This window comes from Pristiophorus japonicus, unplaced genomic scaffold, assembly GCF_044704955.1.
Source record: "Pristiophorus japonicus isolate sPriJap1 unplaced genomic scaffold, sPriJap1.hap1 HAP1_SCAFFOLD_667, whole genome shotgun sequence".
NCBI lineage: Eukaryota > Metazoa > Chordata > Chondrichthyes > Pristiophoridae > Pristiophorus > Pristiophorus japonicus.
Genome location: NW_027254580.1, coordinates 155,433 through 182,969, shown reverse-complemented (window position 1 = coordinate 182,969; position 27,537 = coordinate 155,433). Strand labels below are relative to the sequence as shown.

The 27,537-nt window shown below is 52.2% G+C and overlaps 1 protein-coding gene across 1 annotated transcript in view; it reads right to left on the bottom strand.

Moving 5' to 3' along the window:
• LOC139255988 (collagen alpha-2(IX) chain-like) overlaps window positions 1-18,835 on the bottom strand; it is a 100,997-nt gene extending 82,162 nt beyond the window's left edge. Inside the window, exons 1-6 of the mRNA XM_070874072.1 lie at window positions 18,784-18,835; window positions 15,975-16,028; window positions 15,115-15,168; window positions 11,850-11,903; window positions 7,144-7,197; window positions 4,492-4,545 (exon numbers count right to left, since the gene is read on the bottom strand). Of these exons, the coding sequence (XP_070730173.1) occupies window positions 4,492-4,545; window positions 7,144-7,197; window positions 11,850-11,903; window positions 15,115-15,168; window positions 15,975-15,998 (240 nt within the window). The 5' untranslated portion in view covers window positions 15,999-16,028; window positions 18,784-18,835. The remainder of the gene's footprint in view (window positions 1-4,491; window positions 4,546-7,143; window positions 7,198-11,849; window positions 11,904-15,114; window positions 15,169-15,974; window positions 16,029-18,783) is intronic.
• Window positions 18,836-27,537: the final 8,702 nt, after the last annotated feature.

Below are 27,537 nucleotides of genomic sequence, written 5' to 3'. Positions count from 1 at the left end.
GACAACCAAGGCGAGTCAACAACAATCACACCAATCGAAGCAGACAGCCCAGGTGAGATACCAGCAACCACACCCAAAGAAAAACAGACACCAAGGCAAACAACTGAACCACAACTCAGGCGCTCCACGCGAGAGCGTAGACCATCTGAGAGACTGAACCTATAAAGACAATAAGACCTTGGGGGAGGGTGATGTCATGTATCTTACATTATTATATATAACTGTATCCTAACATGCTATACATGACTGTAACAAGATATGACCTGTAACCACCAGCATACCTTACCACCAGGGCTGCACTTGCAAGAGACAGGTATATAAGGACAGGTCTCAGGCAAGTGCTGTGAAATAAAGGTGCAGGTCCAGAGTGACCTTGACTTCACTACATGCCTCGTGTGAATCTGTACTGAGGGGACAGGACTTTACACAATCCATTTTGAAAAAGCATCCACCACCACCAGGGAACATTTTACTGAGAAACGGGCCCGCATAGTCGACATGGATCCTCGACCATGGTCTGGAGGGCCAGGACCACAAACTTAGTGGTGCCTCTCTGGGCGCATTGCTCAACTGAGCACACACGCTGCATTGCTGTACACAGGACTCTAAGTCAGAGTCGATACCGGGCCACCACACGTGGGATCTGGCTATCGCTTTCATCATTGCTATACCTGGGTGTGTGCTGTGGAGATTCGAGCTGAACGTCGCCCTGCCATTTTTGGGTAGCACTACGCGGTTACCCCAGAACAGGCAGTCTGCCTGAATGGACAGCTCGTCCTTTCGCCGCTGGAACGGCTTGATTAGCTCTTGCATTTCAACGGGGATGCTGGCCCAGCTCCCATGCAGTACACAGTTTTTTACTCGGGACAGCAGAGGATTTTGGCTGGTCCAAGTCCTAATCTGGCGGGCCGTGACAGGTGATTTATCATTCTCAAACGTTTCCATGACCATCAACAAGTTTGCAGGTTGCGCCATTTCCGCCCCCGTGGTGGGCAATGGTAGCCGACTGAGAGCATCTGCACAGTTCTCGGTGCCTGGCCTGTGGCGGATGGTATAGTTATACTCTGATAGCGCGAGTGCCCACCTTTGTATGTGGGCTGAGGCATTAGTATTTATCCCCTGGTTTTCAGCGAACAGGAATATGAGGGGCTTGTGATCGGTTTCTAGCTCAAATTTTAGGCCAAACATATACTGATGCATTTTCTTTACCCCGAACACACACTCTAATGCCTCTTTCTCAATCATGCTCTCGGCCCTATCGGCCTAAGACAAGCTCCTGGAGGCATAAGCGACAGGTTGCAACTTCCCCGCAACGTTAGCTTGTTGTAATACATACCCGACTCCGTACGACGACGCATCACATGCTAACACAAGTCTTTTACACGGGTTATACAATCCAAGCAGCTTGATGGAGCATAAAATGTTTCTGGCTTTCTCAAAAGCAATTACTTGGTTTTTTCCCCATACCCAGTTCTCACCTTTACGCAATAACACATGTAGGGGCTCTCAGAGAGTGCTTAATCCCGGTAGGAAGTTACCAAAATAGTTGAGGAGCCCCAGGAATGTCCGCAGCTCCGTGACATTCTGTGGCCTGGGCGCGTTCCTGATAGCCTCTGTCTTGGCGACTGTGGGCCGAATGCCATCCGCCGCGATCTTTCTCCCCAAAAACTCCACTTCTGTTGCCATGAAGACGCATTTCGACCTCTTCAGCCGCAGCCCTACGCAATCCAGTCGCTGGAGGACCTCCTCAGGTTTTGTAGGTGCTCAACGGTGTCCCGACCCGTGACCAATATGTCGTCCTGAAAAACCACCGTGCGTGGTACCGACTTGAGTAGGCTCTCCATGTTTCTCTGGACCGTATTCCAAACGGACATCTGTTGTAGATGAACAGTCCCTTGTGCATGTTGATGCAGGTGAGGCCCTTCGAAGATTCCTCCAGCTTCTGCGTCATGTCGGCGGAAGTCAGGTCGAGCTTGGTGAACGTCTTGCCTCCTGCCAGTGTCGCAAATAGGTCGTCTGCCTTAGGTAGCGGGTATTGGTCCTGTAGCGAGAAACGATTAATAGTTACTTTATAATCACCGCAAATCCTGACCGTGCCATCACTTTTGAGTACTGGAACAATCGGGCTGGCCCACTCGCTGAATTCCACTGGGGAGATGATGCCCTCGTGTTGCAGCTGTCCAGCTCGATTTCCACTCTCTTCCTCATCATGTGAGGTACCGCTCGCGCCTTGTGATGAATGGGTCGTGCCTCTGGGACCAAATGGATCTGCACCTTCGCCCCGGAAAAGTTTCCAATGCCTGGTTCAAAAAGGGAAGGAAATTTGTTAAGAACCCGGGTACATGAGGCCTCATCGACATGTGATAGCGCTCGGATGCCATCCCAGTTCCAGCGGATTTTGCCCAGCCAGCTCCTTCCAAGCAGTGTGGGGCCATCGCCCGGGACAATCCAGAGTGGCAGTTCGTGCACCGTGCCCTCGTAGGTGACCTGATCATGGCGCTGCCCAGGACAGTGATAAGCTCTTTGGTGTACGTTCTCAGTCTCGTGTGGATGGGGCTCAGGGTTGGCCTGAGTGCCTTGTTGCAACACAGTCTCTCAAACATCTTTTTACTCATGATGGATTGACTAGCACCAGTGTCCAGTTCTATGGCTACGGGTAAGCCATTCAATTTTACGTTGAGCATTATAGGTGGATATTTCGTCGAAAATGTGTGCACCCCGTGTACTTCAGCATGTGCCTCCTCTCTCTGAGGCTCGAAATTGCTTTGATCCATCATGGACTGATCTTCCTCTGCCACGTGGTGGTTAGCAGGTTTTGCAGAACTTGCAGCTCGTTTGCAAGCTCGTTGGAGGTGCCCCATTGTTCCACAGCTCTTGCAAACATACCCTTTGAAGCGGCATGAATAGGCTGAATGGAAGCCTCCACAATGCCAACAAGGTGTGAATTGCCTTGCATTCATCCTTTGTTGCGGACTCTGAGTCATCTGGGTCACCTGAGGCCTGCTGGCAGTTACAGACTCGTGGGTTCTGCCCTGTACATTTCTGCTCGCAAGCACAGTTCCAGTTAATTTATGAAAATTGCTAGCACTTGTGTGCTGAGAGATTTGTTTGGTGTTATCACTGGTGGACATAAACGCCTGTGCTATCGCAATGGCCTTACTGAGGGTCGGTGTCTCTACAGTCAAAAGTTTTCGTAGGATGTTCTCGTGGCCAATGCCCAGTATAAAAAAGTCTCTGAGCATCTGCTCCAGGTAGCTATCAAACTCACATTGTCCTGCAAGTCGCCTTAGCTCGGCGATGTAGCTCGCTACTTTCTGACCTTCAGATCGCTGGCACGTGTAGAACTGATACCTCGCCATCAACACGCTCTCCCTCGGGTTAAGATGCTCCCGAACCAGTGTACACAGCTCCTCATATGACTTATCTGTGGGTTTCACCGGAGCCAGAAGATCCTTCATGAGGCTGTAGGTCGGTGTCCCGCAGACTGTGAGGAGGACCGCTCTCCTTTTTGCAGCGCTTCCTTCTCCAGCTCGTTGGCTACAAAGTACTGGTCTAGCCATTTGACATAGGCTTCCCAGTCCTCACCCTCCGCGAACTTCTCCAGGATGCCCACAGTTTGCTGCATCTTTGCATTGGATTCGTATACTCGTCGCCAGTTATTGTGTTCCTAACACAGATGAGACTGCACATAGGGAGGTTAAAGTAACAGTGACCTCAGTCTTTATTAAGACACTCCAGAGTGAGGAACAGGCCTTAGGGGCCGGCTTATATACAGTGCTCTCAAGGGATGCTGGGATCCCTTGGAACTTCAGGGGATGCACTCCCTGGTGGCGGAACATGGGAGTGCATGCTTTACGGATACACAACACTGCTCATTATCAATTGCTGTTTGTGGGACTTTACTGTGCACTCATTGGCTGCTGCATTTCCTGCATTACTTGAATTGCTGCACTGCAAAACTATTTCATTGGCTGTAAAATGCTTTGCAATGTCCTGAGGTGGTGACAAGTGCTATATAAATGCAGGTTCATTCTCTCTTTACTCACATTCTCCGTGGGCTGCTGACACGGATATATGTTCATCCATCACAGGCTGGGAGTTGGAGCAGGGACTGTGCAGTGGGACAGGACCGACACTGCCCGATGCTAACTTTACGCACTTCACCATCAGGTGATCCAGGCTGGCTCTTCGGGGGTTTGGGTCCCACTGGGCAAGGATTAACAGTGAGGGCGTGGATTAGATCTTTTGAGCTGGCCCAATACTTACTGAAAATTCAGGAATAAACTTCACCTGCAATAGAACTTTTGGATGGGGAATCTTGTCAAACTGGAGTGATGAGAAGAAGGGCTGTTTGTGTGAACCATGCTGGCGGGTGGCTGAGTTAACCAGGTCTCCCCACATTCAATGGTTTGGTCCGACACGCCAGCGAGGAGTGAAATATCTTTCATTACTTCTCCCCAACCCAGCTTTGATCTTTTCACCGTTAAATACCTTCATACCAGGAACCCCGGGGGTGCCATCCTTGCCATCGATGCCCGGTAACCCCTGTAACAAAAAATACGGGACATGGTGAGCAACAGAAATCAGTGTGTGGAGTGCAAGTACCTCAGTGCAGCTCAGCTCTCCTCTCCCAGTTTCTCACAGTGAACAAGTGATGCTTCAGTCATACCGAGCCTCGGTCAGACCCTGCCCGGACACTGCGTCCAGTCCTGGGCCCCCCAGGGAGGATATATCGGCCTTGGTCAGACCCTGCCCGGACACTGCGTCCAGTCCTGGGCCCCCCAGGGGGGATATATCGGCCTTGGTCAGACCCTGCCCGGACACTGCGTCCAGTCCTGGGCCCCCCAGGGAGGATATATCGGCCTCGGTCAGACCCTGCCCGGACACTGTGTCCATTCCTGGGCCCCCCAGGGAGGATATATCGGCCTCGGTCAGATCCTGCCCGGACACTGCGTCGAGTCCTGCGCCCCCCAGGGGGGATATATCGGCCTTGGTCAGACCCTGCCCGGACACTGTGTCCAGTCCTGGGCCCCCCAGGGGGGATATATCGGCCTTGGTCAGACCCTGCCTGGACACTGTGTCCAGTCCTGGGCCGCCCAGGGGGGATATATCGGCCTCGGTCAGACCCTGCCCGGACACTGCGTCCAGTCCTGGGCCCCCCAGGGGGGATATATCGGCCTCGGTCAGACCCTGCCCGGACACTGCGTCGAGTCCTGCGCCCCCCAGGGGGGATATATCGGCCTTGGTCAGACCCTGCCTGGACACTGTGTCCAGTCCTGGGCCCCCCAGGGGGGATATATCGGCCTCGGTCAGACCCTGCCGGACACTGCGTCCAGTCCTGGGCCCCCCAGGGGGGATATATCGGCCTTGGTCAGACCCTGCCTGGACACTGTGTCCAGTCCTGGGCCCCCCAGGGGGGATATATCGGCCTCGGTCAGACCCTGCCCGGACACTGCGTCCAGTCCTGGGCCCCCCAGGGGGGATATATCGGCCTCGGTCAGACCCTGCCCGGACACTGCGTCCAGTCCTGGGCCCCCCAGGGGGGATATATCGGCCTTGGTCAGACCCTGCCTGGACACTGCGTCCAGTCCTGGGCCCCCCAGGGGGGATATATCGGCCTTGGTCAGACCCTGCCTGGACACTGTGTCCAGTCCTGGGCCCCCCAGGGGGGATATATCGGCCTCGGTCAGACCCTGCCCGGACACTGTGTCCAGTCCTGGGCCCCCCAGGGGGGATATATCGGCCTCGGTCAGACCCTGCCCGGACACTGTGTCCAGTCCTGGGCCCCCCAGGGGGGATATATCGGCCTCGGTCAGACCCTGCCCGGACACTGCGTCCAGTCCTGGGCCCCCCAGGGGGGATATATCGGCCTCGGTCAGACCCTGCCCGGACACTGTGTCCAGTCCTGGGCCCCCCAGGGGGGATATATCGGCCTCGGTCAGACCCTGCCTGGACACTGTGTCCAGTCCTGGGCCCCCCAGGGGGGATATATCGGCCTCGGTCAGACCCTGCCCGGACACTGTGTCCAGTCCTGGGCCCCCCAGGGGGGATATATCGGCCTCGGTCAGACCCTGCCCGGACACTGTGTCCAGTCCTGGGCCCCCCAGGGGGGATATATCGGCCTTGGTCAGACCCTGCCCGGACACTGCGTCCAGTCCTGGGCCCACCCCTCAGGATCGGCACAGATTGAGCAGAACGATCGAGGGTTGAATTATGAGGACAGGTTGTATGGACTATGCTTGGACACCCTTACATATAGAAGGTGAAAGGTTGATCTAATTGAGATCTTCAAGATGATGAATAGATTTGACAGGGTAGATCGAGAGAGGGAAACTATTCCCTCTGGTGGGGGGAGTCCAGAACAAGGGGCAGAACCTTAAAATTAGAGCCCGGCCATTCGTGGTAATGTCAGGGAGCACTTCTTCACACAAAGGGCAGTGGGAATCGGGAACTCTCTCCCCCAAAAACTGTTGAGGCCGGGGGGGGGGGTCAACTGAAAATGTTAAAACTGAGATTGATCGATTGTTGTTCGGTTTTATATTCAGGGTTACAGAACCAAGGCAGATTAGATGGAGCTAAGATACAGATCAGCCTTGCTGTAATTGTATGCTGGAACAGGCTCGAGGGGCTGAATGGCCTCCTGGTCCTGTGTAACAGGCTCGAGGGGCTGAATGGCCTCCTGGTCCTGTGTAACAGGCTCGAGGGGCTGAATGGGCCCCTGGTCCTGTGCAGCCCTCAATACCCCTCTTGTTCTGAGGTGCAGCCTTCCGATACCTGACCCAAGCAGCCATTCTCCACCATAGTGGCATACTTAGCCATGGAGGGCATGATTGCCAAGCCGGATTGCATTCCCGCCCAACATTCATACCAGCCAACACCAGCGATCAGGAGCATGATCCTGGGCCCAGTTTACACCGAGCACAAAGTGCAGAAACCCTGTCAGTCCCGTGACCGAGTACAGAACTACTTACAGACCGCAGGTAAACCTGGCAGCTCTGGGCTGTACAGCTCAGTGCCAACTCAAGCCCGTCGGTGGCAACTGAGCCTGGCCCATGTGCTGACTATAATCCACTGACTGGCACCATCCCTCATCCCTGCCAATGTTTCAGCTGATTCTTATTAATTAAATATAAAATGACTCACGTTTTGTCCCTTGAGTCCAGTTAGACCTTGTCGTCCCTGTTGCCCTCGTGCTCCCTGTAAAGTGACAGGACAGGTAGACATCAGTAAACAGGTGAAGGGCTGAGCAAGCGGGCAATGTTTCTGCACAAATACCTTTTACAGGGAAGAGAAGGATGTGGGATGCACACACACAGGACAATGGCACCAGTCACTGGGCTTATTTCCTGCATTGATGCCAAGGGAATGCTGCTCTCCCAGGTATGGATCTGTGGGGCTCGTCGAATCAGGCCTCGACGTTGATGTACTGAGCCCCCTGTAAACATGCTCTCTGCTGGGATCGGGAACACACTACTGGGATCGGGAACACACTGCGGGGCTCGGAAACACACTGCTGGGCTCGGGAACACACTGCTGGGATCGGGGAACACATTGCTGGGATCGGGAACACATTGCTGGGATCGGGAACACATTGCTGGGCTCGGGAATACACTATGGGCTCAGGAACACACTGCTGGGATCGGGGAACACATTGCTGGGATCGGGAACACATTGCTGGGCTCGGGAATACACTATGGGCTCAGGAACACACTGCTGAGCTCAGGAACACACTGCTGGGATCGGGAACACACTGCTGAGCTCAGGAACACACTGCTGGGATCAGGAACACACTTCTGGGATCGGGAACACACTGCTGGGATCAGGAACACACTGCTGGGATCGGGAACACACTGCTGAGCTCGGGAACACACTGCTGGGATCGGGAACACACTGCTGGGTTCGGGAACACACTGCTGGGATCGGGAACACACTGCTGAGCTCAGGAACACACTGCTGGGATCAGGAACACACTTCTGGGATCGGGAACACACTGCTGGGATCAGGAACACACTGCTGGGATCGGGAACACACTGCTGAGCTCGGGAACACACTGCTGGGATCGGGAACACACTGCTGGGCTCGGGAACACACAGCTGGGATCGGGAACACACTGCTGGGATCGGGAACACACAGCTGGGATCGGGAACACACTGCTGGGAGTGGGAATACACTGCTGAGCTCGGGAACACACTGCTGGGATCGGGAACACACTGCTGGAATCGGGAACACATTGCTGGGATCGGGAACACACTGCTGAGCTCGGGAACACACTGCTGGGATCGGGAATACACTGCTGGGATCGGGAACACACTGCTGGGATTAGGAACACACTGCTGAGCTCGGGAACACACTGTTGGGATAAGGAACACACTGCTGGGATCAGGAACACACTGCTGAGCCCGGGATCACACAGCTGGGATCGGGAACACACTGCTGAGCTCGGGAACACACTGCTGGGCTCGGGAACACACTGCTGAGCTCGGGAACACACTGCTGGGATCGGGAACACACAGCTGGGATCGGGAACACACAGCTGGGATCGGGAACACACTGCTGGGATCAGGAGCACACTGCTGGGATCGAGAACACACTGCTGGGATCGGGAAGCTCACTCCTACAGGAACATTACACTTCAACACACTTTCATCATATGCAATACTCTGAATCAATCACTTCAAATGATTCCCACAACACCCATCAATAGTGACAGGCCTGTACCCACCTGTGCTGCATCCCAATCACACCAGCCCCATTGACAGCCCTCACCCACTAATACCTCAACAAGTGTTAGAGAATGTGTGTGCTCTGCCTTGTGGCACGTAACTAGTATCGTCCAGTTAATGGAATGGCTTTGGACTGGACTGTGTTCAGGAATAACAGGATGATTCTCACCCACCCCACCCCTCCCCCACCCCTCCCCCACCCGCTTCCTCCCGCACTTCCTCCACCCCTCCCCCGCTTCCACATCCCTCCCCCACTTCCCCCACCCCTACCCACTCCCCCCACCCCTCCCCCACTTCCCCCACCCCTCCCCCACTTCCCCAACCCTCCCACCCCTCCCCCACTTCCCCATCCCTCCCCCACTTCCTCCACCCCTACCCACTCCCCCCACCCTTCCCCCACTTCCCCCACCCCTCCCCCGCTTCCACATCCCTCCCCCACTTCCCCCACCCCTACCCACTCCCCCCACCCCTCCCCCACTTCCCCCACCCCCTCCCCCACTTCCCCACCCCTCCCCCACTTCCCCATCCCTCCCCCACTTCCTCCACCCCTACCCACTCCCCCCATCCCTCCCCCACTTCCCCACTTAAACTACCAACTACCCCATCCATCCCCACACTTCCCCACCCCTCCCCACTTCCCCACCACTCCCCACCCCTAACGAATAGCAATCCACCCCTCCCCCCACCCTCCCCACTTCCCCACCCCTCCCCCTCTTCCCCACCCCTCCCCCACTTCCCCCACCCCTACCCCCCCACCCCTCCCCCTTCCCCCCCCTCCCCCTCTTCCCCACCCCTCCCCCACTTCCCCAACCCTCCCACCCCTCCCCCACTTCCCCCACCCCTATCCACTCCCACCCACCCTCCCCCACTTCCCCACCCCTCCACCACTTCCCCAACCTCCCACCCCTCCCCCACTTCCCCCACCCCTCCCCCACTTCCCCACCCCTCCCCCACCCCTCCCCACTCCCCCACCCCTCCCACCCCTCCCCCACTTCCCCCACCCCTACCCACTTCCTCCCTCCCCTCCCCCCTCTCCCCACCCCCCCCACTCCCTCCACCTGCCACTCCCACCCCTACCCACTCCCCATCCCCCACTTCCCCCACCCCTCCCCACTTCCCCCACCCCTCCCCCACTTCCCCACCCCTCCCCCACTTCCCCAACCCTCCCACCCCTCCCCCACTTCCCCCACCCCTCCCCACTTCCCCACCCCTCCCCCCACCCCTCCCCCACTTCCCCCACCCCTCCACCCCTCCCCCACTTCCCCCACCCCTACCCACTTCCCCCACCCCTCCCCCACTTCCCCACCCCTCCCCCACTTCCCCAACCCTCCCACCCCTCCCCCACTTCCCCCACCCCTACCCACTTCCCCACCCCTCCCCCACTTCCCCCACCCCTACCCACTTCCCCCACCCCTCCCCCACTTCCCCACCCCTCCCCCACTTCCCCACCCGCCCCCCACCCCTCCCCCACTTCCCCACCCCTCCCCCACCTTCCCCCACCCCTACCCACCTCCCCCACCCCTCCCCCACTTCCCCCACCCCTCCCCCACTTCCCCCACCCCTCCCCCACTTCCTCACCCCACCCCCACTTCCCACCCTCCCCCCGCTTCCCCCACACCTCCCCCGCTTCCCCCACCCCTCCCCCTCCCCGCCCCCACCCCTCCCCCACTTCCCCACCCCTCCCCCACCCCTCCCCCACTCCCACCCCTCCCACCCCTCCCCCACTTCCCCCACCCCTCCCCCACTTCCCCACCCCTCCCCCACTTCCCCAACCCTCCCACCCCTCCCCCACTTCCCCCACCCCTCCCCCACTTCCCCACCCCTCCCCCCCCACCCCTCCCACCCCTTCCCCACCCCTCCCACCCCTCCCCCACTCCCCCACCCCTCCCCCCACTTCCCCACCCCTCCCCCACTTCCCCAACCCTCCACCCTCCCCACTTCCCCCACCCCCTACCCACTTCCCCCACCCCTCCCCCACTTCCCCACCCCTACCCACTTCCCCCACCCCTCCCCCACTTCCCCACCCCTCCCCCACTTCCCCACCCCTCCCCCACCCCTCCCCCACTTCCCCACCCCTCCCCCACTTCCCCCACCCCTACCCACCTCCCCCACCCCTCCCCCACTTCCCCACCCCTCCCCCACTTCCCCCACCCCTCCCCCACTTCCTCACCCCACCCCCACTTCCCCACCCTCCCCCGCTTCCCCCACACCTCCCCCGCTTCCCCCACCCCTCCCCCACCCCTCCCCCACTTCCCCCACCCCTCCCCCACTTCCCCACCCCTCCCCCACCCTCCCCCACTTCCCCACCCCTCCCACCCCTCCCCCACTTCCCCCACCCCTCCCCCACTTCCCCACCCCTCCCCCACTTCCCCAACCCTCCCACCCCTCCCCCACTTCCCCCACCCCTACCCACTTCCCCCACCCCTCCCCCACTTCCCCCACCCCTACCCACTTCCCCCACCCCTCCCCCACTTCCCCAACCCTCCCACCCCTCCCCCACTTCCTCACCCCTCCCCCACTTCCCCACCCCTCCCCCGCTTCCCCCACACCTCCCCCGCTTCCCCACCCCTCCCCCGCTTCCCCCACCCCTCCCCCACCCCTCCCCCACTTCCCCCACCCCTCCCCCACCCCTCCCCACCCCTGCCCCGCTTCCCCCACCCCTCCCCCACTTCCCCCACCCCTCCCCCACTTCCCCCACCCCTCCCCCGGATGAGCCTGAACGTTGGGAATCGCTGCCCCAGCGTTAGGTGTGACAAAGTGGGACGGGGGGGGGGGGGGGGGCAGTGTAGGGGGGGTCTGCCCACCCGTCCAATCAATATTGTCAATGCTGGAAACTCGTCATATTGGGACTTTGCCACAAATTGCAGCTTCTCCTGCGGACTCGTGCCGCCCAGCCTCCTCACCAACTGCCCCCAGCTCCCCCTCCCGCTCCCTGACACGGTGCACAGTGCTGGATTATGTCAGCACTACACAATCCATGCTTTACTCATTCTCTTCCATTATAACAGTGACTGAGAACGCTGCTTTGGGACGGCCTGAGGTTGCGACAGGCGCTGTATAAATGCAGCCACTTCTTCCCTTGCCCTTCAGCAACGTGGAACAAGGTGTCACACTGAAAGAACTCACCGGGTCGCCTTTGTCACCGAAATCTCCCAGTGGCCCCTCGGGACCTTGTTTACCCTGGAGAGAGAGAGAAAGGATTGCAATCAGTCAGATCTTCAAACTGAAGCTACAAAGATGGAAAGCATTGGTGTGAGTGAAGAATGATGAACAGCAGCTTCAAGGTTTGGCCTCACGGAGCCCATTCACCAACAGCGGTTCATTGGCACCTTGCTGAGAGCCAGGGGCTTTCTCTGTCCAATCACAGTGTCTTGCAACGTGATGCTCACATTCCAGGCATCAAAGGGATAAAGTTCAAGCTTGTGAATGTTGACTGAGGCAAATGGTGGCCTGTGGAGGAGTCCCAATCTCTGGGGAAATGGGATTAGGAAATGAGAAGCGAGCAAGGCGGACCTGAACTGTGGGGAAACACCGGCGGCAGGTCGGGCCATCGCACACGAGACCCCCGGGATAGCGCGACAATGTACCCCCCCCCCCAGGATAGCGCGACAATGTACCCCCCCCCCCAGGATAGCGCGACAATGTACCCCCCCCCCAGGATAGCGCGACAATGTACCCCCCCCCAGGATAGCGCGACAATGTACCCCCCCCCCAGGATAGCGCGACAATGTACCCCCCCCCAGGATAGCGCGACAATGTACCCCCCCCCCAGGATAGCGCGACAATGTACCCCCCCCAGGATAGCGCGACAATGTACCCCCCCCCCCAGGATAGCGCGACAATGTACCCCCCCCCAGGATAGCGCGACAATGTACCCCCCCCCCAGGATAGCGCGACAATGTACCCCCCCCCCAGGATAGCGCGACAATGTACCCCCCCCCCCCCCAGGATAGCGCGACAATGTACCCCCCCCGGGATAGCGCGACAATGTACCCCCCCCCAGGATAGCGCGACAATGTACCCCCCCCCCGGGATAGCGCGACAGTGTACACCCCCCCACCCCGGGAGCAGTGCGACAATGTACCCCTCCCCCTGGGATAGTGCGACAATGTACCCCCCCCCCACCCCGGGAGCAGTGTGACGATGTACCACTCCCCCCGGGAGCAGTGTGATGATGTACCCCTCCTCCCGGGAGCAGCCTGAGCTGGTGCAGGATGGCGACAACAGGCAGAAGGCGACTGGAATGGACGTCACCAAGGTCAAGGTCAATGATTGGAGCATGGGTAGGTACAGCAGGAGCGGCGAGAGATTGTAGAGGGATGTGAACGGGGCTCCGGAGATGTGTGAATTCGGGGCTCAGAAGAGCTGAGGGCCCAGGGGCAGCACAGGCCAGCCCACACTGCGATATGTGAGCGCACTGGGTCCGTGCAGCAGAGCTGGTCTCCAGTCGTCCTGCTTAACCCTTGCCACTGGACCAAGACCTCGCTCTGGCGAGCCCGTGTGGTGGCTGGTGTGCAACGGCCACCCCACGTTAAAAAAATCCATGCACCGGCATCTTCCACTCTTCAGTATGTAGTTCGGGATCTGGAATATTGGGTCCTTCATTGGAATATCTGTGAACTCATCCTTTTTTGGCGTGGAAGCAAGTCATCCTCGATACAAGGGAGCACCGATGATGAAGAAGAGAAGCGAGTGGGACGTCAAACAGAATCATGGTTTCAGAGAGTCGGGTTTTTTGTGCCTCCTATTACTGTCCCGGGGGACGTAAATGGGGAGCAAACGACTTTCCGTCCAGCTGTGGCACTGTGAAGTATCCCTAAAGTTGGGATTTTCCTTTTCCTGATTGTCTCTGGGAATTCCTGTGATGGCCTGGCTACTGGGAAGTTTATAATGAGAGACTTGTAATGGTAACTTGGTGGAACTAGAGTGTGTTGGTGAACAGTTTGCATTAAAACCCCATATAAGGTAACAAGGGCCCTTTAAGAGAAAAGCACGTGGATCCAGGGATGTGGTGTGTGCTCCATCTCACAGCAGCCCATTGCCCATAGTGTCAGCCCGACAGTGAGTTGCTTTCTGTACTGCAGCTCCGTCACATGGGGACAGGTGGTGAGCAACGCACTGCACAGTGTGTTAGAGCGGTGGTGAATCGCACACTGCTCCCTCTGGGGATAGGCTGCTGGCTGTGAGCCCCTGTCGATGGAGCCCCCAGGGTCTGTTACCGGATGCTACAATTGAGCACCCTCACATACCATGACATTTGGGAATCCCCCTATGAAGGTCAGAAAACTGGACTCCTTCGAAAGCAGCTTTATGCCTGTCAATCGAGGAGGCAGGACAGTGAGTAACATCAACAAGAGCTAAATGGACCGTTGTTATTAAAATCATTCCATTTCCTTTGATGAATTTTGCAAAATTGCTAATTAAGTAAGCACTTAGTCCAAAATAAATAAGATTTTGGCCGCAGACTGTTTGAGGTGCTGACTACAAAGGGAGAAGGTTGAATAATGTAAGTGGGGTAGAGGAGCAAAGAGGTCTGGGAATCCAATGACAGAAATCACTAAAGGTCACCACGCGGTAAACCAGAGCAAGCCACGCACCAGGGTTTATTTCTAGAGCGTTGATTTGGACAGTAGGGAAGTTATGCTAAACCTGTATGGAACCTTGGTTAGACCACACTTAGAGTACTGCGTAGAGTTCTGGTCACCATATTATAGAAAGGATATCGAGGCACTGGAGAGGGTGCAATAAAGAGTCACAAGGACGATACCAGAAATGCGAGGGTATACCCATCAGGAAATAATTAACATGCTGGTCTCTTTTCTTTTGGAAAGGGAAGGTTGATGGGAACACATTTATAGTCCACCACAGGAACACTTGGAGTTGTTGAGGCCAGTTCGTTAGATATATTCAAAAGGGAGTTAGATATGGCCCTTACGGCTAAAGGGATCAAGGGGTATGGAGAGAAAGCGGGAAAGGGATACTGAGGGAATGATTAGCCATGATCTGACTGAATGGTGGTGCAGGCTCGAAGGGCCAGATGGCCTACTCCTGCATCTATTTTCTATGTCTCTATGTTTTTATGTGTAGCTAGCTGGTTATACATTGGCCTTCTATATGTCATTACAATGATGCAATTGACTACATTTTTCCCATATGTGCCCTTGTAAATCTCAATATACATTTTAAATATTTTAAAAAGTAAGATAAGGCTTTCAGAAAATGTTGAGTACATGGATTGACAGGTGGTCAGATTATTCCTGATGGATCAGGGAGTTCTCGTTCCACACATCACTGCAATTGCTGCATCACCCTCTCCGTCTCCCTCCTGACAGTCAGGAGCCAAGAACAGTTCATTGGGAGCGAAAGGTAAGAAAGGTAACACATCACTCACCTGAAGACCGGTCGGACCAGCTGGACCAACGATACCCGTATAGCCACGAATACCCTACAGAGAACAAGAAACCGTGGAGTGAGACAATGCACACACCCATCACATCAACTCATGTGTGTCTGAACGACAGCTCTTCCTGGTGTGGGATGGCACCTGATCCTGTCCCAGGCTTGGCCCAGTCTCGATACGAGATTATGTCCCAGGCTTGGCCCAGTCTCGATACGAGATTATGTCCCAGGCTTGGCCCAGTCTCGATACGAGATTATGTCCCAGGCTTGGCCCAGTCTCGATACGAGAGTCTGTCCCGGGCTTGGCCCAGTCTCGATACTGGAATCTGTCCCGGGCTTGGCCCAGTATCAATATAGGAATCTGTCCCGGGCTTGGCCCACTGTCGATACGGGAGTCTGTCCTGGGCTTGTCCCACTCTTGGCCACGAGTCTGTCCCAGGCTTGGCCCACTGTCGATACGGGAGTATGTCCCAGGCTTGGCCCAGTCTTGATACGAGAGTCTGTCCCGGGCTTGGCCCAGTCTCGATACGGGAGTATGTCCCGGGCTTGGCCCAGTCTTGATACGAGAGTCTGTCCCGGGCTTGGCCCAGTCTCGATACGGGAGTATGTCCCGGGCTTGGCCCAGTCTCGATACAGGAATCTGTCCCGGGCTTGGCCCACTGTCGATACGAGAGTCTGTCCCAGGCTTGGCCCAGTCTTGATACGGGAGTCTGTCCTCTGTGGTCTAAGGGCTGACTGACCCCAGTGATGTGATGCTGTATCTGACATCCAGGCGACTGTAAAGGGCATCCATCATTCACATCCCATGCTTCAAACTAAATACTCAAGAGATATACTTCAAACGTTGCTTACTCTTTGACCTTTGGCTCCCATCATGCCCGGATATCCTTGCAGACCTTGAGGGCCCTGTAGGTTTTTTTAAAAAAGTGTAAATAAGTAAATTCTTAAACGAAGCATGTTAAACGCCAGTGTCAAAGGCTGTGCTCGAATCTCTCCTGTTATACACAGCTTGCCCTTCTGGGCCCGAGGGCCTGCTCCACCGCTGGAAGTGCAATGGAGCAGGCCCCCTGTCCATCCTGGCCCAGGCCCCGGCCCATCCTGGCCCCAGGCCCCTGTCCATCCTGGCCCAGGCCCCGGCCCATCCTGGCCCCAGGCCCCCTGTCCATCCTGGCCCCAGGCCCCTGTCCATCCTGGCCCCAGGCCCCTGCCCACCCTGGCCCCAGGCCCCTGTCCATCCTGGCCCCAGGCCCCCTGTCCATCCTGGCCCCAGGCCCCCTGCCCACCCTGGCCCCAGGCCCCTATCCATCCTGGCCCCAGGCTCCTGTCCATCCTGGCCCCAGGCCCCTGTCCATCCTGGCCCAGGCCCCGGCCCATCCTGGCCCCAGGCCCCCTGTCCATCCTGGCCCAGGCCCCGGCCCATCCTGGCCCCAGGCCCCTGTCCATCCTGGCCCAGGCCCCGGCCCATCCTGGCCCCAGGCCCCCTGTCCATCCTGGCCCCAGGCCCCTGTCCATCCTGGCCCCAGGCCCCTGCCCACCCTGGCCCCAGGCCCCTGTCCATCCTGGCCCCAGGCCCCCTGTCCATCCTGGCCCCAGGCCCCCTGCCCACCCTGGCCCCAGGCCCCTATCCATCCTGGCCCCAGGCCCCTGTCCATCCTGGCCCAGGCCCCGGCCCATCCTGGCCCCAGGCCCCCTGTCCATCCTGGCCCCAGGCCCCCTGTCCATCCTGGCCCCAGGCCCCCTGCCCACCCTGGCCCCAGGCCCCTATCCATCCTGGCCCCAGGCCCCCTGTCCATCCTGGCCCAGGCCCCGGCCCATCCTGGCCCCAGGCCCCCTGTCCATCCTGGCCCCAGGCCCCCTGTCCATCCTGGCCCCAAGCCCCCTGTCCATCCTGGCCCCAGGACCCCTGCCCACCCTGGCCCCAGGCCCCTATCCATCCTGGCCCCAGGCCCCTGTCCATCCTGGCCCAGGCCCCGGCCCATCCTGGCCCCAGGCCCCCTGTCCATCCTGGCCCAGGCCCCGGCCCATCCTGGCCCCAGGCCCCCTGTCCATCCTGGCCCCAGGCCCCCTGTCCATCCTGGCCCCAGGCCCCCTGTCCATCCTGGCCCCAGGCCCCCTGTCCATCCTGGCCCCAGGCCCCCTGTCCATCCTGGCCCCAGGCCCCCGGCCCATCCTGGCCCCAGGCCCCCTGTCCATCCTGGCCCCAGGCCCCGGCCCATCCTGGCCCCAGGCCCCTGTCCATCCTGGCCCCAGGCCCCGGCCCATCCTGGCCCCAGGCCCCTGTCCATCCTGGCCCCAGGCCCCGGCACATCCTGGCCCCAGGCCCCTGTCCAGCCTGGCCCCAGGCCCCCTGTCCATCCTGGCCCCAGGCCCCTGGCCACCCTGGCCCCAGGCCCCGGCCCATCCTGGCCCCAGGCCCCTGTCCATCCTGGCCCCAGGCCCCTGTCCATCCTGGCCCCAGGCCCCCTGTCCATCCTGGCCCCAGGCCCCTGGCCATCCTGGCCCCAGGCCCCGGCCCACCCTGGCCCCAGGCCCCCTGGCCATCCTGGCCCCAGGCCTCCTGTCCATCCTGGCCCCAGGCCCCGGCCCATCCTGGCCCCAGACTCGAGATTCTGGCCCAAATTCCAAGGAAGGGGTGATTTGCGCAGCTTGGGTGGGGGTCAGTGCAGCACCCACTTTCCTATCCCCACCTGGCCCACATTTGACCTTGTGAGGGGGAGCAGCACCAGGCTGATCGATCCGTAATCCTCCCGACACCCAGTGTGGCCGAAGGAAATAAAAGGAGCTATTCTGTCTCACAACAAATAACGGACCCCCTCTGGGATTGATTACCTTAGTGCAGGAAATGTTTGGGGCCTTTCAGAAGGCCTTGAAGGGGCAGCTCCCAACTCTCAGCTGGCTTGAGTTCTGTTGAGGTCTTTTGAGGGCCTAAAGGTCAGAATTTCTCCAGTTGATCAGGATCTCTCCATCCCCACTCCCCCCGCCTGCCCCCACGACAACCTGCCTGGGAGGGGAAAACAAACCAAGCCACTGAATATCTGTTGTATCCCCTGCTGTACCTGGGTACGTCAGTATATATTTCCAGTAACTTTCAACTCCATCCTGACCAGATACTTATCCAGCTCCATTTCAGAATGAGCCATCACAGCATTAGAAGCTTCTGCCGGAAGTATGTTCCACATCCACTGCTCTGTGAGGAGGCGAGGGCTCTTCTAATCTCTGAATTCTGGTCTTGTAGGACATTAGCTCAAACATCGAGTGGAAGAGCCTGCTTACAGCTCCATCACCCCTTTCACACAGCCTATTACACACAAGCCGAGGGCTCGCCCTGTACCTGTATCCTTGTAACACATGCTACGACTGTGTACTGGGGACCTCACTTAGCACACCAGCCTGGGGCCTAATCTCCATGGTAACCCCACTTAGCGGATCAGTCTAGGGCCTAATCTCCATGGTAACCCCAATTAGCAGACCAGTCTAGGGCCTAATCTCCATGGTAACCCCAATTAGCAGACCAGCCTAGGGTCTACTCTCCATGGTAACGCCACTTAGCAGACCAGCCGAGGGCCTAATCTCCGTGGTAATGTCACTTCATAAACAAGCCTCTGCACTAGTACCCTAGTAACCATCGGTGTTAGCTTTGGACTAAACAGAAATACTTTACTGGTTGGCCAGGAATGCCTTGTTCTCCGGAGATGCCGACTGCTCCTTTAATGCCCTAGACAGAAAGAGGAAACAAAATATTAACTTCCTTATTGATAAATATTTCCACAGTGCACAAGCAAATGTTTGATCGGCCGTGTAAATGCCATGTACCCACCAGGCCGCTCCTGGGGTATCACTGTGGGAGCTTGCTGTGTGCAAATTGGCTGTCGTGTTTCCTATATTACAATAGTGACTACGCTCCAAAAAATACATCATTGGCTGAAAAACGCTTTAGGACATCCTGAGGTCTTGAAAGGTGTTAAATAAATTCAGGCCTTTCTATTTTTCTTTCTTTTCAGTCAATCATCACGCACCAGAGTGTCTGGACAATTAGCGATCAGTTTACAGAGAGCAGAGTGGTGGTGAATCCTGTATTATACAAGATGTAGAGGAGTGTTATACCCAGTAACACACAGTGTGTTATTATATAATATATAGAGTGTTATACTCAGTAACAGACAATGTGTTATTATATAATAGATACAGGAGTATTATACCCGGTAACACAAGGTGTGTTATTATACAATATGTACAGGAGTGTTACACCGAGTAACACACAGTATGTTATTATATAATATGTACAGGAGTGTTATACCGAGTAACACACAGTGTGTTATTATATAATATATGCAGAGTGTTATTCTCAGTAACTGACAGTGTGTTATTATATAATAGATACAGGAGTATTATACCCAGTAACACAAGGTGTGTTATTATATAATATGTACAGGAGTGTTATACCCAGGAACAGGCAGTGTGATATTATATAATAGATACAGGAGTATTATACCCAGTAACACAAGGTGTGTTATTATATAATATATACAGAGTGTTATACCCAGGAACAGGCAGTGTGTTATTATATAATAGATACAGGAGTATTATACCCAGTAACACAAGGTGTGTTATTATATAATATGTACAGGAGTGTTATACCGAGTAACACACAGTGTGTTATTATATAATATATACAGAGTGTTTTACCAAGTAACAGACAGTGTGTTATTATATAATATATACAGGAGTGTTATACCCAGTAACACATGGTGTGTTATTATATAATATAGAAACATAGAAACATAGAAAATAGGTGCAGGAGTAGGCCATTCGGCCCTTCTAGCCTGCACCGCCATTCAATGAGTTCATGGCTGAACATGCAACTTCAGTACCCCATTCCTGCTTTCTCACCATACCCCTTGATTCCCCTAGTAGTAAGGACTTCATCTAACTCCTTTTTGAATATATTTAGTGAATTGGCCTCAACAACTTTCTGTGGTAGAGAATTCCACAGGTTCACCACTCTCTGGGTGAAGAAATTCCTCCTCATCTCGGTCCTAAATGGCTTCCCCCTTATCCTTAGACTGTGTCCCCTGGTTCTGGACTTCCCCAACATTGGGAACATTCTTCCTGCATCTAACCTGTCTAACCCCGTCAGAATTTTAAACGTTTCTATGAGGTCCCCTCTCATTCTTCTGAACTCCAGTGAATACAAGCCCAGTTGATCCAGTCTTTCTTGATAGGTCAGTCCCGCCATCCCGGGAATCAGTCTGGTGAACCTTCGCTGCACTCCCTCAATAGCAAGAATGTCCTTCCTCAGGTTAGGAGACCAAAACTGTACACAATACTCCAGGTGTGGCCTCACCAAGGCCCTGTACAATTGTAGCAACACCTCCCTGCCCTTGTACTCAAATCCCCTCGCTAGGAAGGCCAACATGCCATTTGCTTTCTTAACCGCCTGCTGTACCTGCATGCCAACCTTCAATGACTGATGTACCATGACACCCAGATCTCTTTGCACCTGCCCTTTTCCTAATCTGTCACCATTCAGATAATAGACTGTCTCTCTGTTTTTACCACCAAAGTGGATAACCTCACATTTATCCACATTATACTTCATCTGCCATGCATTTGCCCACTCACCTAACCTATCCAAGTCGCTCTGCAGCCTCATAGAATCCTCCTTGCAGCTCACACTGCCACCCAACTTAGTGTCATCCGCAAATTTGGAGATACTACATTTAATCCCCTCGTCTAAATCATTAATGTACAGTGTAAACAGCTGGGGCCCCAGCACAGAACCTTGCGGTACCCCACTAGTCACTGCCTGCCATTCTGAAAAGTCCCCATTTGCTCCTACTCTTTGCTTCCTGTCTGACAACCAGTTCTCAATCCATGTCAGCACACTACCCCCAATCCCATGTGCTTTAACTTTGCACATTAATCTCTTGTGTGGGACCTTGTCGAAAGCCTTCTGAAAGTCCAAATATACCACATCAACTGGTTCTCCCTTGTCCACTCTACTGGAAACATCCTCAAAAAATTCCAGAAGATTTGTCAAGCATGATTTCCCTTTCACAAATCCATGCTGACTTGGACCTATCATATTACCTCTTTCCAAATGCACTGCAATGACATCCTTAATAATTGATTCCATCATTTTACCCACTACCGATGTCAGGCTGACCGGTCTGTAATTCCCTGTTTTCTCTCTCCCTCCTTTTTTAAAAAGTGGGGTTACATTGGCTACCCTCCACTCCATAGGAACTGATCCAGAGTCAATGGAATGTTGGAAAATGACTGTCAATGCATCCACTATTTCCAAGGCCACCTCCTTAAGTACTCTGGGATGCAGTCCATCAGGCCCTGGGGATTTATCGGCCTTCAATCCCATCAATTTCCCCAACACAATTTCCCGACTAATAAGGATTTCCCTCAGTTCCTCCTCCTTACTAGACCCTCCGACCCCTTTTATATCCGGAAGGTTGTTTGTGTCCTCCTCAGTGAATACCGAACCAAAGTACTTGTTCAATTGGTCCGCCATTTCTTTGTTCCCCGTTATGACTTCCCCTGATTCTGACTGCAGGGGACCTACGTTTGTCTTTACTAACCTTTTTCTCTTTACATATCTATAGAAACTTTTGCAATCCGTCTTAATGTTCCCTGCAAGCTTCTTCTCGTACTCCATTTTCCCTGCCCTAATCAAACCCTTTGTCCTCCTCTGCTGAGTTCTAAATTTCTCCCAGTCCCCGGGTTCTCTGCTATTTCTGGCCAATTTGTATGCCACTTCCTTGGCTTTAATGCTATCCCTGATTTCCCTTGATAGCCACGGTTGAGCCACCTTCCCTTTTTTATTTTTACGACAGACAGGAATGTACAATTGTTGTAGTTCATCCATGCGGTCTCTAAATGTCTGCCATTGCCCATCCACAGTCAACCCCTTCAGTATCATTCGCCAATCTATCCTAGCCAATTCACGCCTCATACCTTCAAAGTTACCCTTCTTTAAGTTCTGGACCATGGTCTCTGAATTAACTGTTTCATTCTCCATCCTAATGCAGAATTCCACCATATTATGGTCACTCTTCCCCAAGGGGCCTCGCACAACGAGATTGCTAATTAATCCTCTCTCATTACACAACACCCAGTCTAAGATGGCCTCCCCCTAGTTGGTTCCTCGACATATTGGTCTAAGAAACCATCCCTTATGCACTCCAGGAAATCCTCCTCTACCGTATTGCTTCCAGTTTGGTTAACCCAATCTATGTGCATATTAAAGTCACCCATTATAACTGCTGCACCTTTATTGCACGCACCTCTAATTTCATGTTTGATGCCCTCCCCAACATCACTACGACTGTTTGGAGGTCTGTACACAACTCCCACTAACGTTTTTTGTCCTTTGGTATTCTGTAGCTCTACCCATATAGATTCCACATCATCCAAGCTAATGTCCTTCCGAACTATTGCCTTAATTTGCTCCTTAACCAGCAATGCTACCCCACCTCCTTTTCCTTTTATTCTATCTTTCCTGAATGTTGAATACCCCTGGATGTTGAGTTCCCAGCCCTGATCATCCTGGAGCCACGTCTCCGTAATCCCAATCACATCATATTTGTTAACATCTATTTGCACAGTTAATTCATCCACTTTATTGCGGATACTCCTTGCATTAAGACACAAAGCCTTCAGGCTTGTTCTTTTAACACCCTTTGTCCTTTTAGAATTTTGCTGTACAGTGGCCCTTTTTGTTCTTTGCCTTGGGTTTCTCTGCCCTCCACTTTTCCTCATCTCCTTTCTGTCTTTTGCTTTTGCCTCCTTTTTGTTTCCCTCTGTCTCCCTGCATTGGTTCCCATCCCCCTGCCATATCAGTTTAAATCCTCCCCAACAGCACTCGCAAACACTCCCCCTAGGACATTGGTTCCGGTCCTGCCCAGGTGCAGACCGTCCGGTTTGTACTGGTCCCACCTCCCCCAGAACCGGTTCCAATGCCCCAGGAATTTGAATCCCTCACTGTTGCACCACTGCTCAAGCCACGTATTCATCTGCGCTATCCTGCGATTCTGTAACCCAGTAACACATGGTGTGTTATTATATAATATGAACAGGAGTGTTATACCCAGTAACACACGGTGTGTTATTATATAATATATACAGGAGTGTTATACCCAGTAACAGACAGTGTGTTATTATATAATATATACAGGAGTGTTATACCCAGTAACACACAGTGTGTTATGATATAATATATACAGAGTGTTATACCCAGTAACACACGGTGTGTTATTATATAATATATACAGAGTGTTATACCCAGGAACAGGCAGTGTGTTATTATATAATAGATACAGGAGTGTTATACCCAGTAACACACAGTTTGTTATTATATAATATATACTGCAGTGTTATACCCAGGAACACACGGTGTGTTATTATATAATATATACAGAGTGTTATACCCAGAAAATCACAGTGTTATTCTATAATATATACAGGAGTGTTATACTCAGTAACACAAAGAGAGGTATTATATAATATATACTGGAATGTGATACCTAGTAACACACAGTGTGTTATTATATAATATATACAGGAGTGTTATACCCAGTAAACTCACAGTGTGTTTTTATATAATATATACAGGAGTGTTTTACCCAGTAACACACAGTGTGTTATTATATAATATATACAGAGTGTTATACCCAGTAACACACAGTGTATTATTATATAATATATACAGGAGTGTTATACCCAGTAACACACGGTGTGTTATTATATAATATATACAGGAGTGTTATACCCAGTGACACACAGTGTGTTATTATATAATATATACAGAGTGTTATACCCAGTAACACACGGTGTGTTGTTATATAATATATACAGGAGTGTTATACCCAGTAACACACAGTGTGTTATTATATAATTTATACAGAGTGTTATACCCAGTAACACACAGTGTGTTATTATATAATAAACACAGGAGTGTTATACCCAGTAACACACGGTGTGTTATTATATAATATATACAGAGTGTTTTACCCAGTAACACACGGTGTGTTATTATATAATATATGCAGGAGTGTTATACCCAGTAATACAGAGTGTGTTATTATATAATATAGACAGAGTGTTATACCCAGTAACACACAGTGTGTTATTATATAATATATACAGGAGTGTTTTACCAAGTAACACACAGTGTGTTATTATATAATATATATAGGAGTGTTATACCCAGTAACACACAGTGTGTTATTATATAATATATACAGAGTGTTATACCCAGTAACATACAGTGTGTTATTATATAATAAACACAGGAGTGTTATACCCAGTGACACACAGGGTGTTATTATATAATATATACAGAGTGTTATACCCAGTAACACAAAGAGAGGTATTATATAATATATACTGGAATGTGATACCTAGTAACACACAGTGTGTTATTATATAATTTATACAGAGTGTTATACCCAGTAACACACAGTGTGTTATTATATAATAAACACAGGAGTGTTATACCCAGTAACACACGGTGTGTTATTATATAATATATACAGAGTGTTTTACCCAGTAACACACGGTGTGTTATTATATAATATATGCAGGAGTGTTATACCCAGTAATACAGAGTGTGTTATTATATAATATAGACAGAGTGTTATACCCAGTAACACACAGTGTGTTATTATATAATATATACAGGAGTGTTTTACCAAGTAACACACAGTGTGTTATTATATAATATATATAGGAGTGTTATACCCAGTAACACACAGTGTGTTATTATATAATATATACAGAGTGTTATACCCAGTAACATACAGTGTGTTATTATACAATAAACACAGGAGTGTTATACCCAGTGACACACAGGGTGTTATTATATAATATATACAGAGTGTTATACCCAGTAACACACAGTGTGTTATTGTATAATATGTACAGGAGTATTATACCCAGTGACACACAGGGTGTTATTATATAATATATACAGAGTGTTATACCCAGTAACACACAGTGTGTTATTATATAATATATACAGGAGTGTTATACCCAGTTACACACAGAGTGTTATTATATAATATATACAGAGTGTTATACCCAGAAAATCACAGTGTTATTATATAATATATACAGGAGTGTTATACCCAGTAACACAAAGAGAGTTATTATATAATATATACTGGAATGTGATACCCAGTAACACACAGTGTGTTATTATACAATATATATAGGAGTGTTATACCCAGTAAACTCACAGTGTGTTTTTATATAATATATACAGGAGTGTTTTACCCAGTAACACACAGTGTGTTATTATATAATATATACAGAGTGTTATACCCAGTAACACACAGTGTGTTATTATATAATATATACAGGAGTGTTATACCCAGTAACACACAGTGTGTTATTATATAATATATACAGGAGCGTTATACCCAGTAACACACAGTGTGTTATTGTATAATATGTACAGGAGTGTTATACCCAGTAACACACAGTGTGTTATTGTATAATATATACAGGAGTGTTATACCCAGTAACACACAGTGTGTTATTATATAATATATACAGGAGTGTTATACCCAGTAACACACAGTGTGTTATTGTATAATATATACAGGAGTGTTATACCCAGTAACACACAGTGTGTTATTGTATAATATATACAGAGTGTTATACCCAGTAACACACAGTGTGTTATTATATAATATAAACAGGAGTGTTATACCCAGTAACACACGGTGTGTTATTGTATAATATATACAGAGTGTTATACCCAGTAACACACAGTGTGTTATTGTATAATATATACAGAGTGTTTTACCCAGTAACACACAGTGTGTTATTGTATAATATATACAGAGTGTTATACCCAGTAACACACGGTGTGTTATTGTATAATATGTACAGGAGTGTTATACCCAGTAACACACGGTGTGTTATTGTATAATATGTACAGGAGTGTTATACCCAGTAATACTCAGTGTTTTATTGTATAATATATACAGTGTTATGCCCAGTAACACACAGTAATATCATATATACAGGAACGTTATATCCAGTAACATGATATTGTTACAAATCTAGGTTCATAGAATCATAGAAATTTACAGCAAGGAAGGAGGCCATTTCGGCCGATCATGTTCGCACCGGCCGACAAAGAGCTGTCCATCTAATCCCACTTTCCGTAGCCCTGCAGGTTACAGCACTTCAGGTGCACATCCAAGTACTGTTTAAATGTGGTGAGGGTTTCTGCCTCTCCCATCCTTTCAGGCAGTGAGTTCCAGACCATCAGAACCCTCTGGCTGAAGACATTTCCCCTTATATCTCCTCTAAGCCACCGACCAATCACTTTAAGTCTACGCCCCCTGGTTGTTGACCCCTTTGCTGAGGAACATAGGGCCTTCCTATCCACTGTATCCAGGCCCCTCATAATTTTACACACCTCTATATGGTCTCCCATCAGCCTCCTCTGTTCCAATGAAAACAACCCCAGCCTATCCAATCTTTCCGCATAACTAAAATTCTCCAGTCTAGGCAACATCCTCGTAAATCTCCTCTGTATCCTCTCTAGTGCAATCACATCTTTCCTGTAATGTGGTGACCAGAACTGCACGCAGTACTCTAGCTTTGGCCTAACTAGTGTTTTATACAGTTCAAGCATAACCTCCTTGCTCTTGTATTCTATGCCTCAGCTAATAAAGGCAAGTATTCCGTATGCCTTCTTAACCACCTTATCTACCTGGCCTGCTACCTTCAGGGATCTGTGGACCTGCACTCCAAGGTCCCTTTGTTCCTCTACACTTCTCAGTGTCCTACCATTTAATGTGTATTCCCTTTCCTCATTAGCCCTCCCCAAATGCATTACCTCACACTTCTCCGGCTAAAATTCCATTTGCCACTGTTCTGCCCACCTGACCAGTTCATTGATATCTTCCTGCAGTCCGCAGCTTTCTTCATTATCAACCACACAGCTTATTTTAGTGTCATCTGCAAACCTTTTAATCATACTCCTTATATTCAAGTCTAAGTCATCGATAAATACCACAAAAAGCAAGGGACCCAACATTGAGCCCTGCAGAACACCACTGGAAACATCCTTCCAGTCACAAAAACATCCATCAATCATTACACTTTGTTTTCTGCCTCTGAGCCAATTTTGGATCCAACTTGCCACTTTGCCCTGGATCCCATGGGCTTTTACTTTCGTGACCAGTCTGCCATGTGGGACATTATCAAAAGCCTTGCTAAAATCCATATATACTACATCGTACGCACTGCCCTCATCGATCCTCCTTGTTACCTCCTCGAAAAATTCAATCACGTTAGTCAAATATGAGCTTCTCTTAACAAATCTGTGCTGAGTGTCCTTAATTAATCAGTGTCTTTCCAAATGAACATTTATCCTGTCACTCAGAAT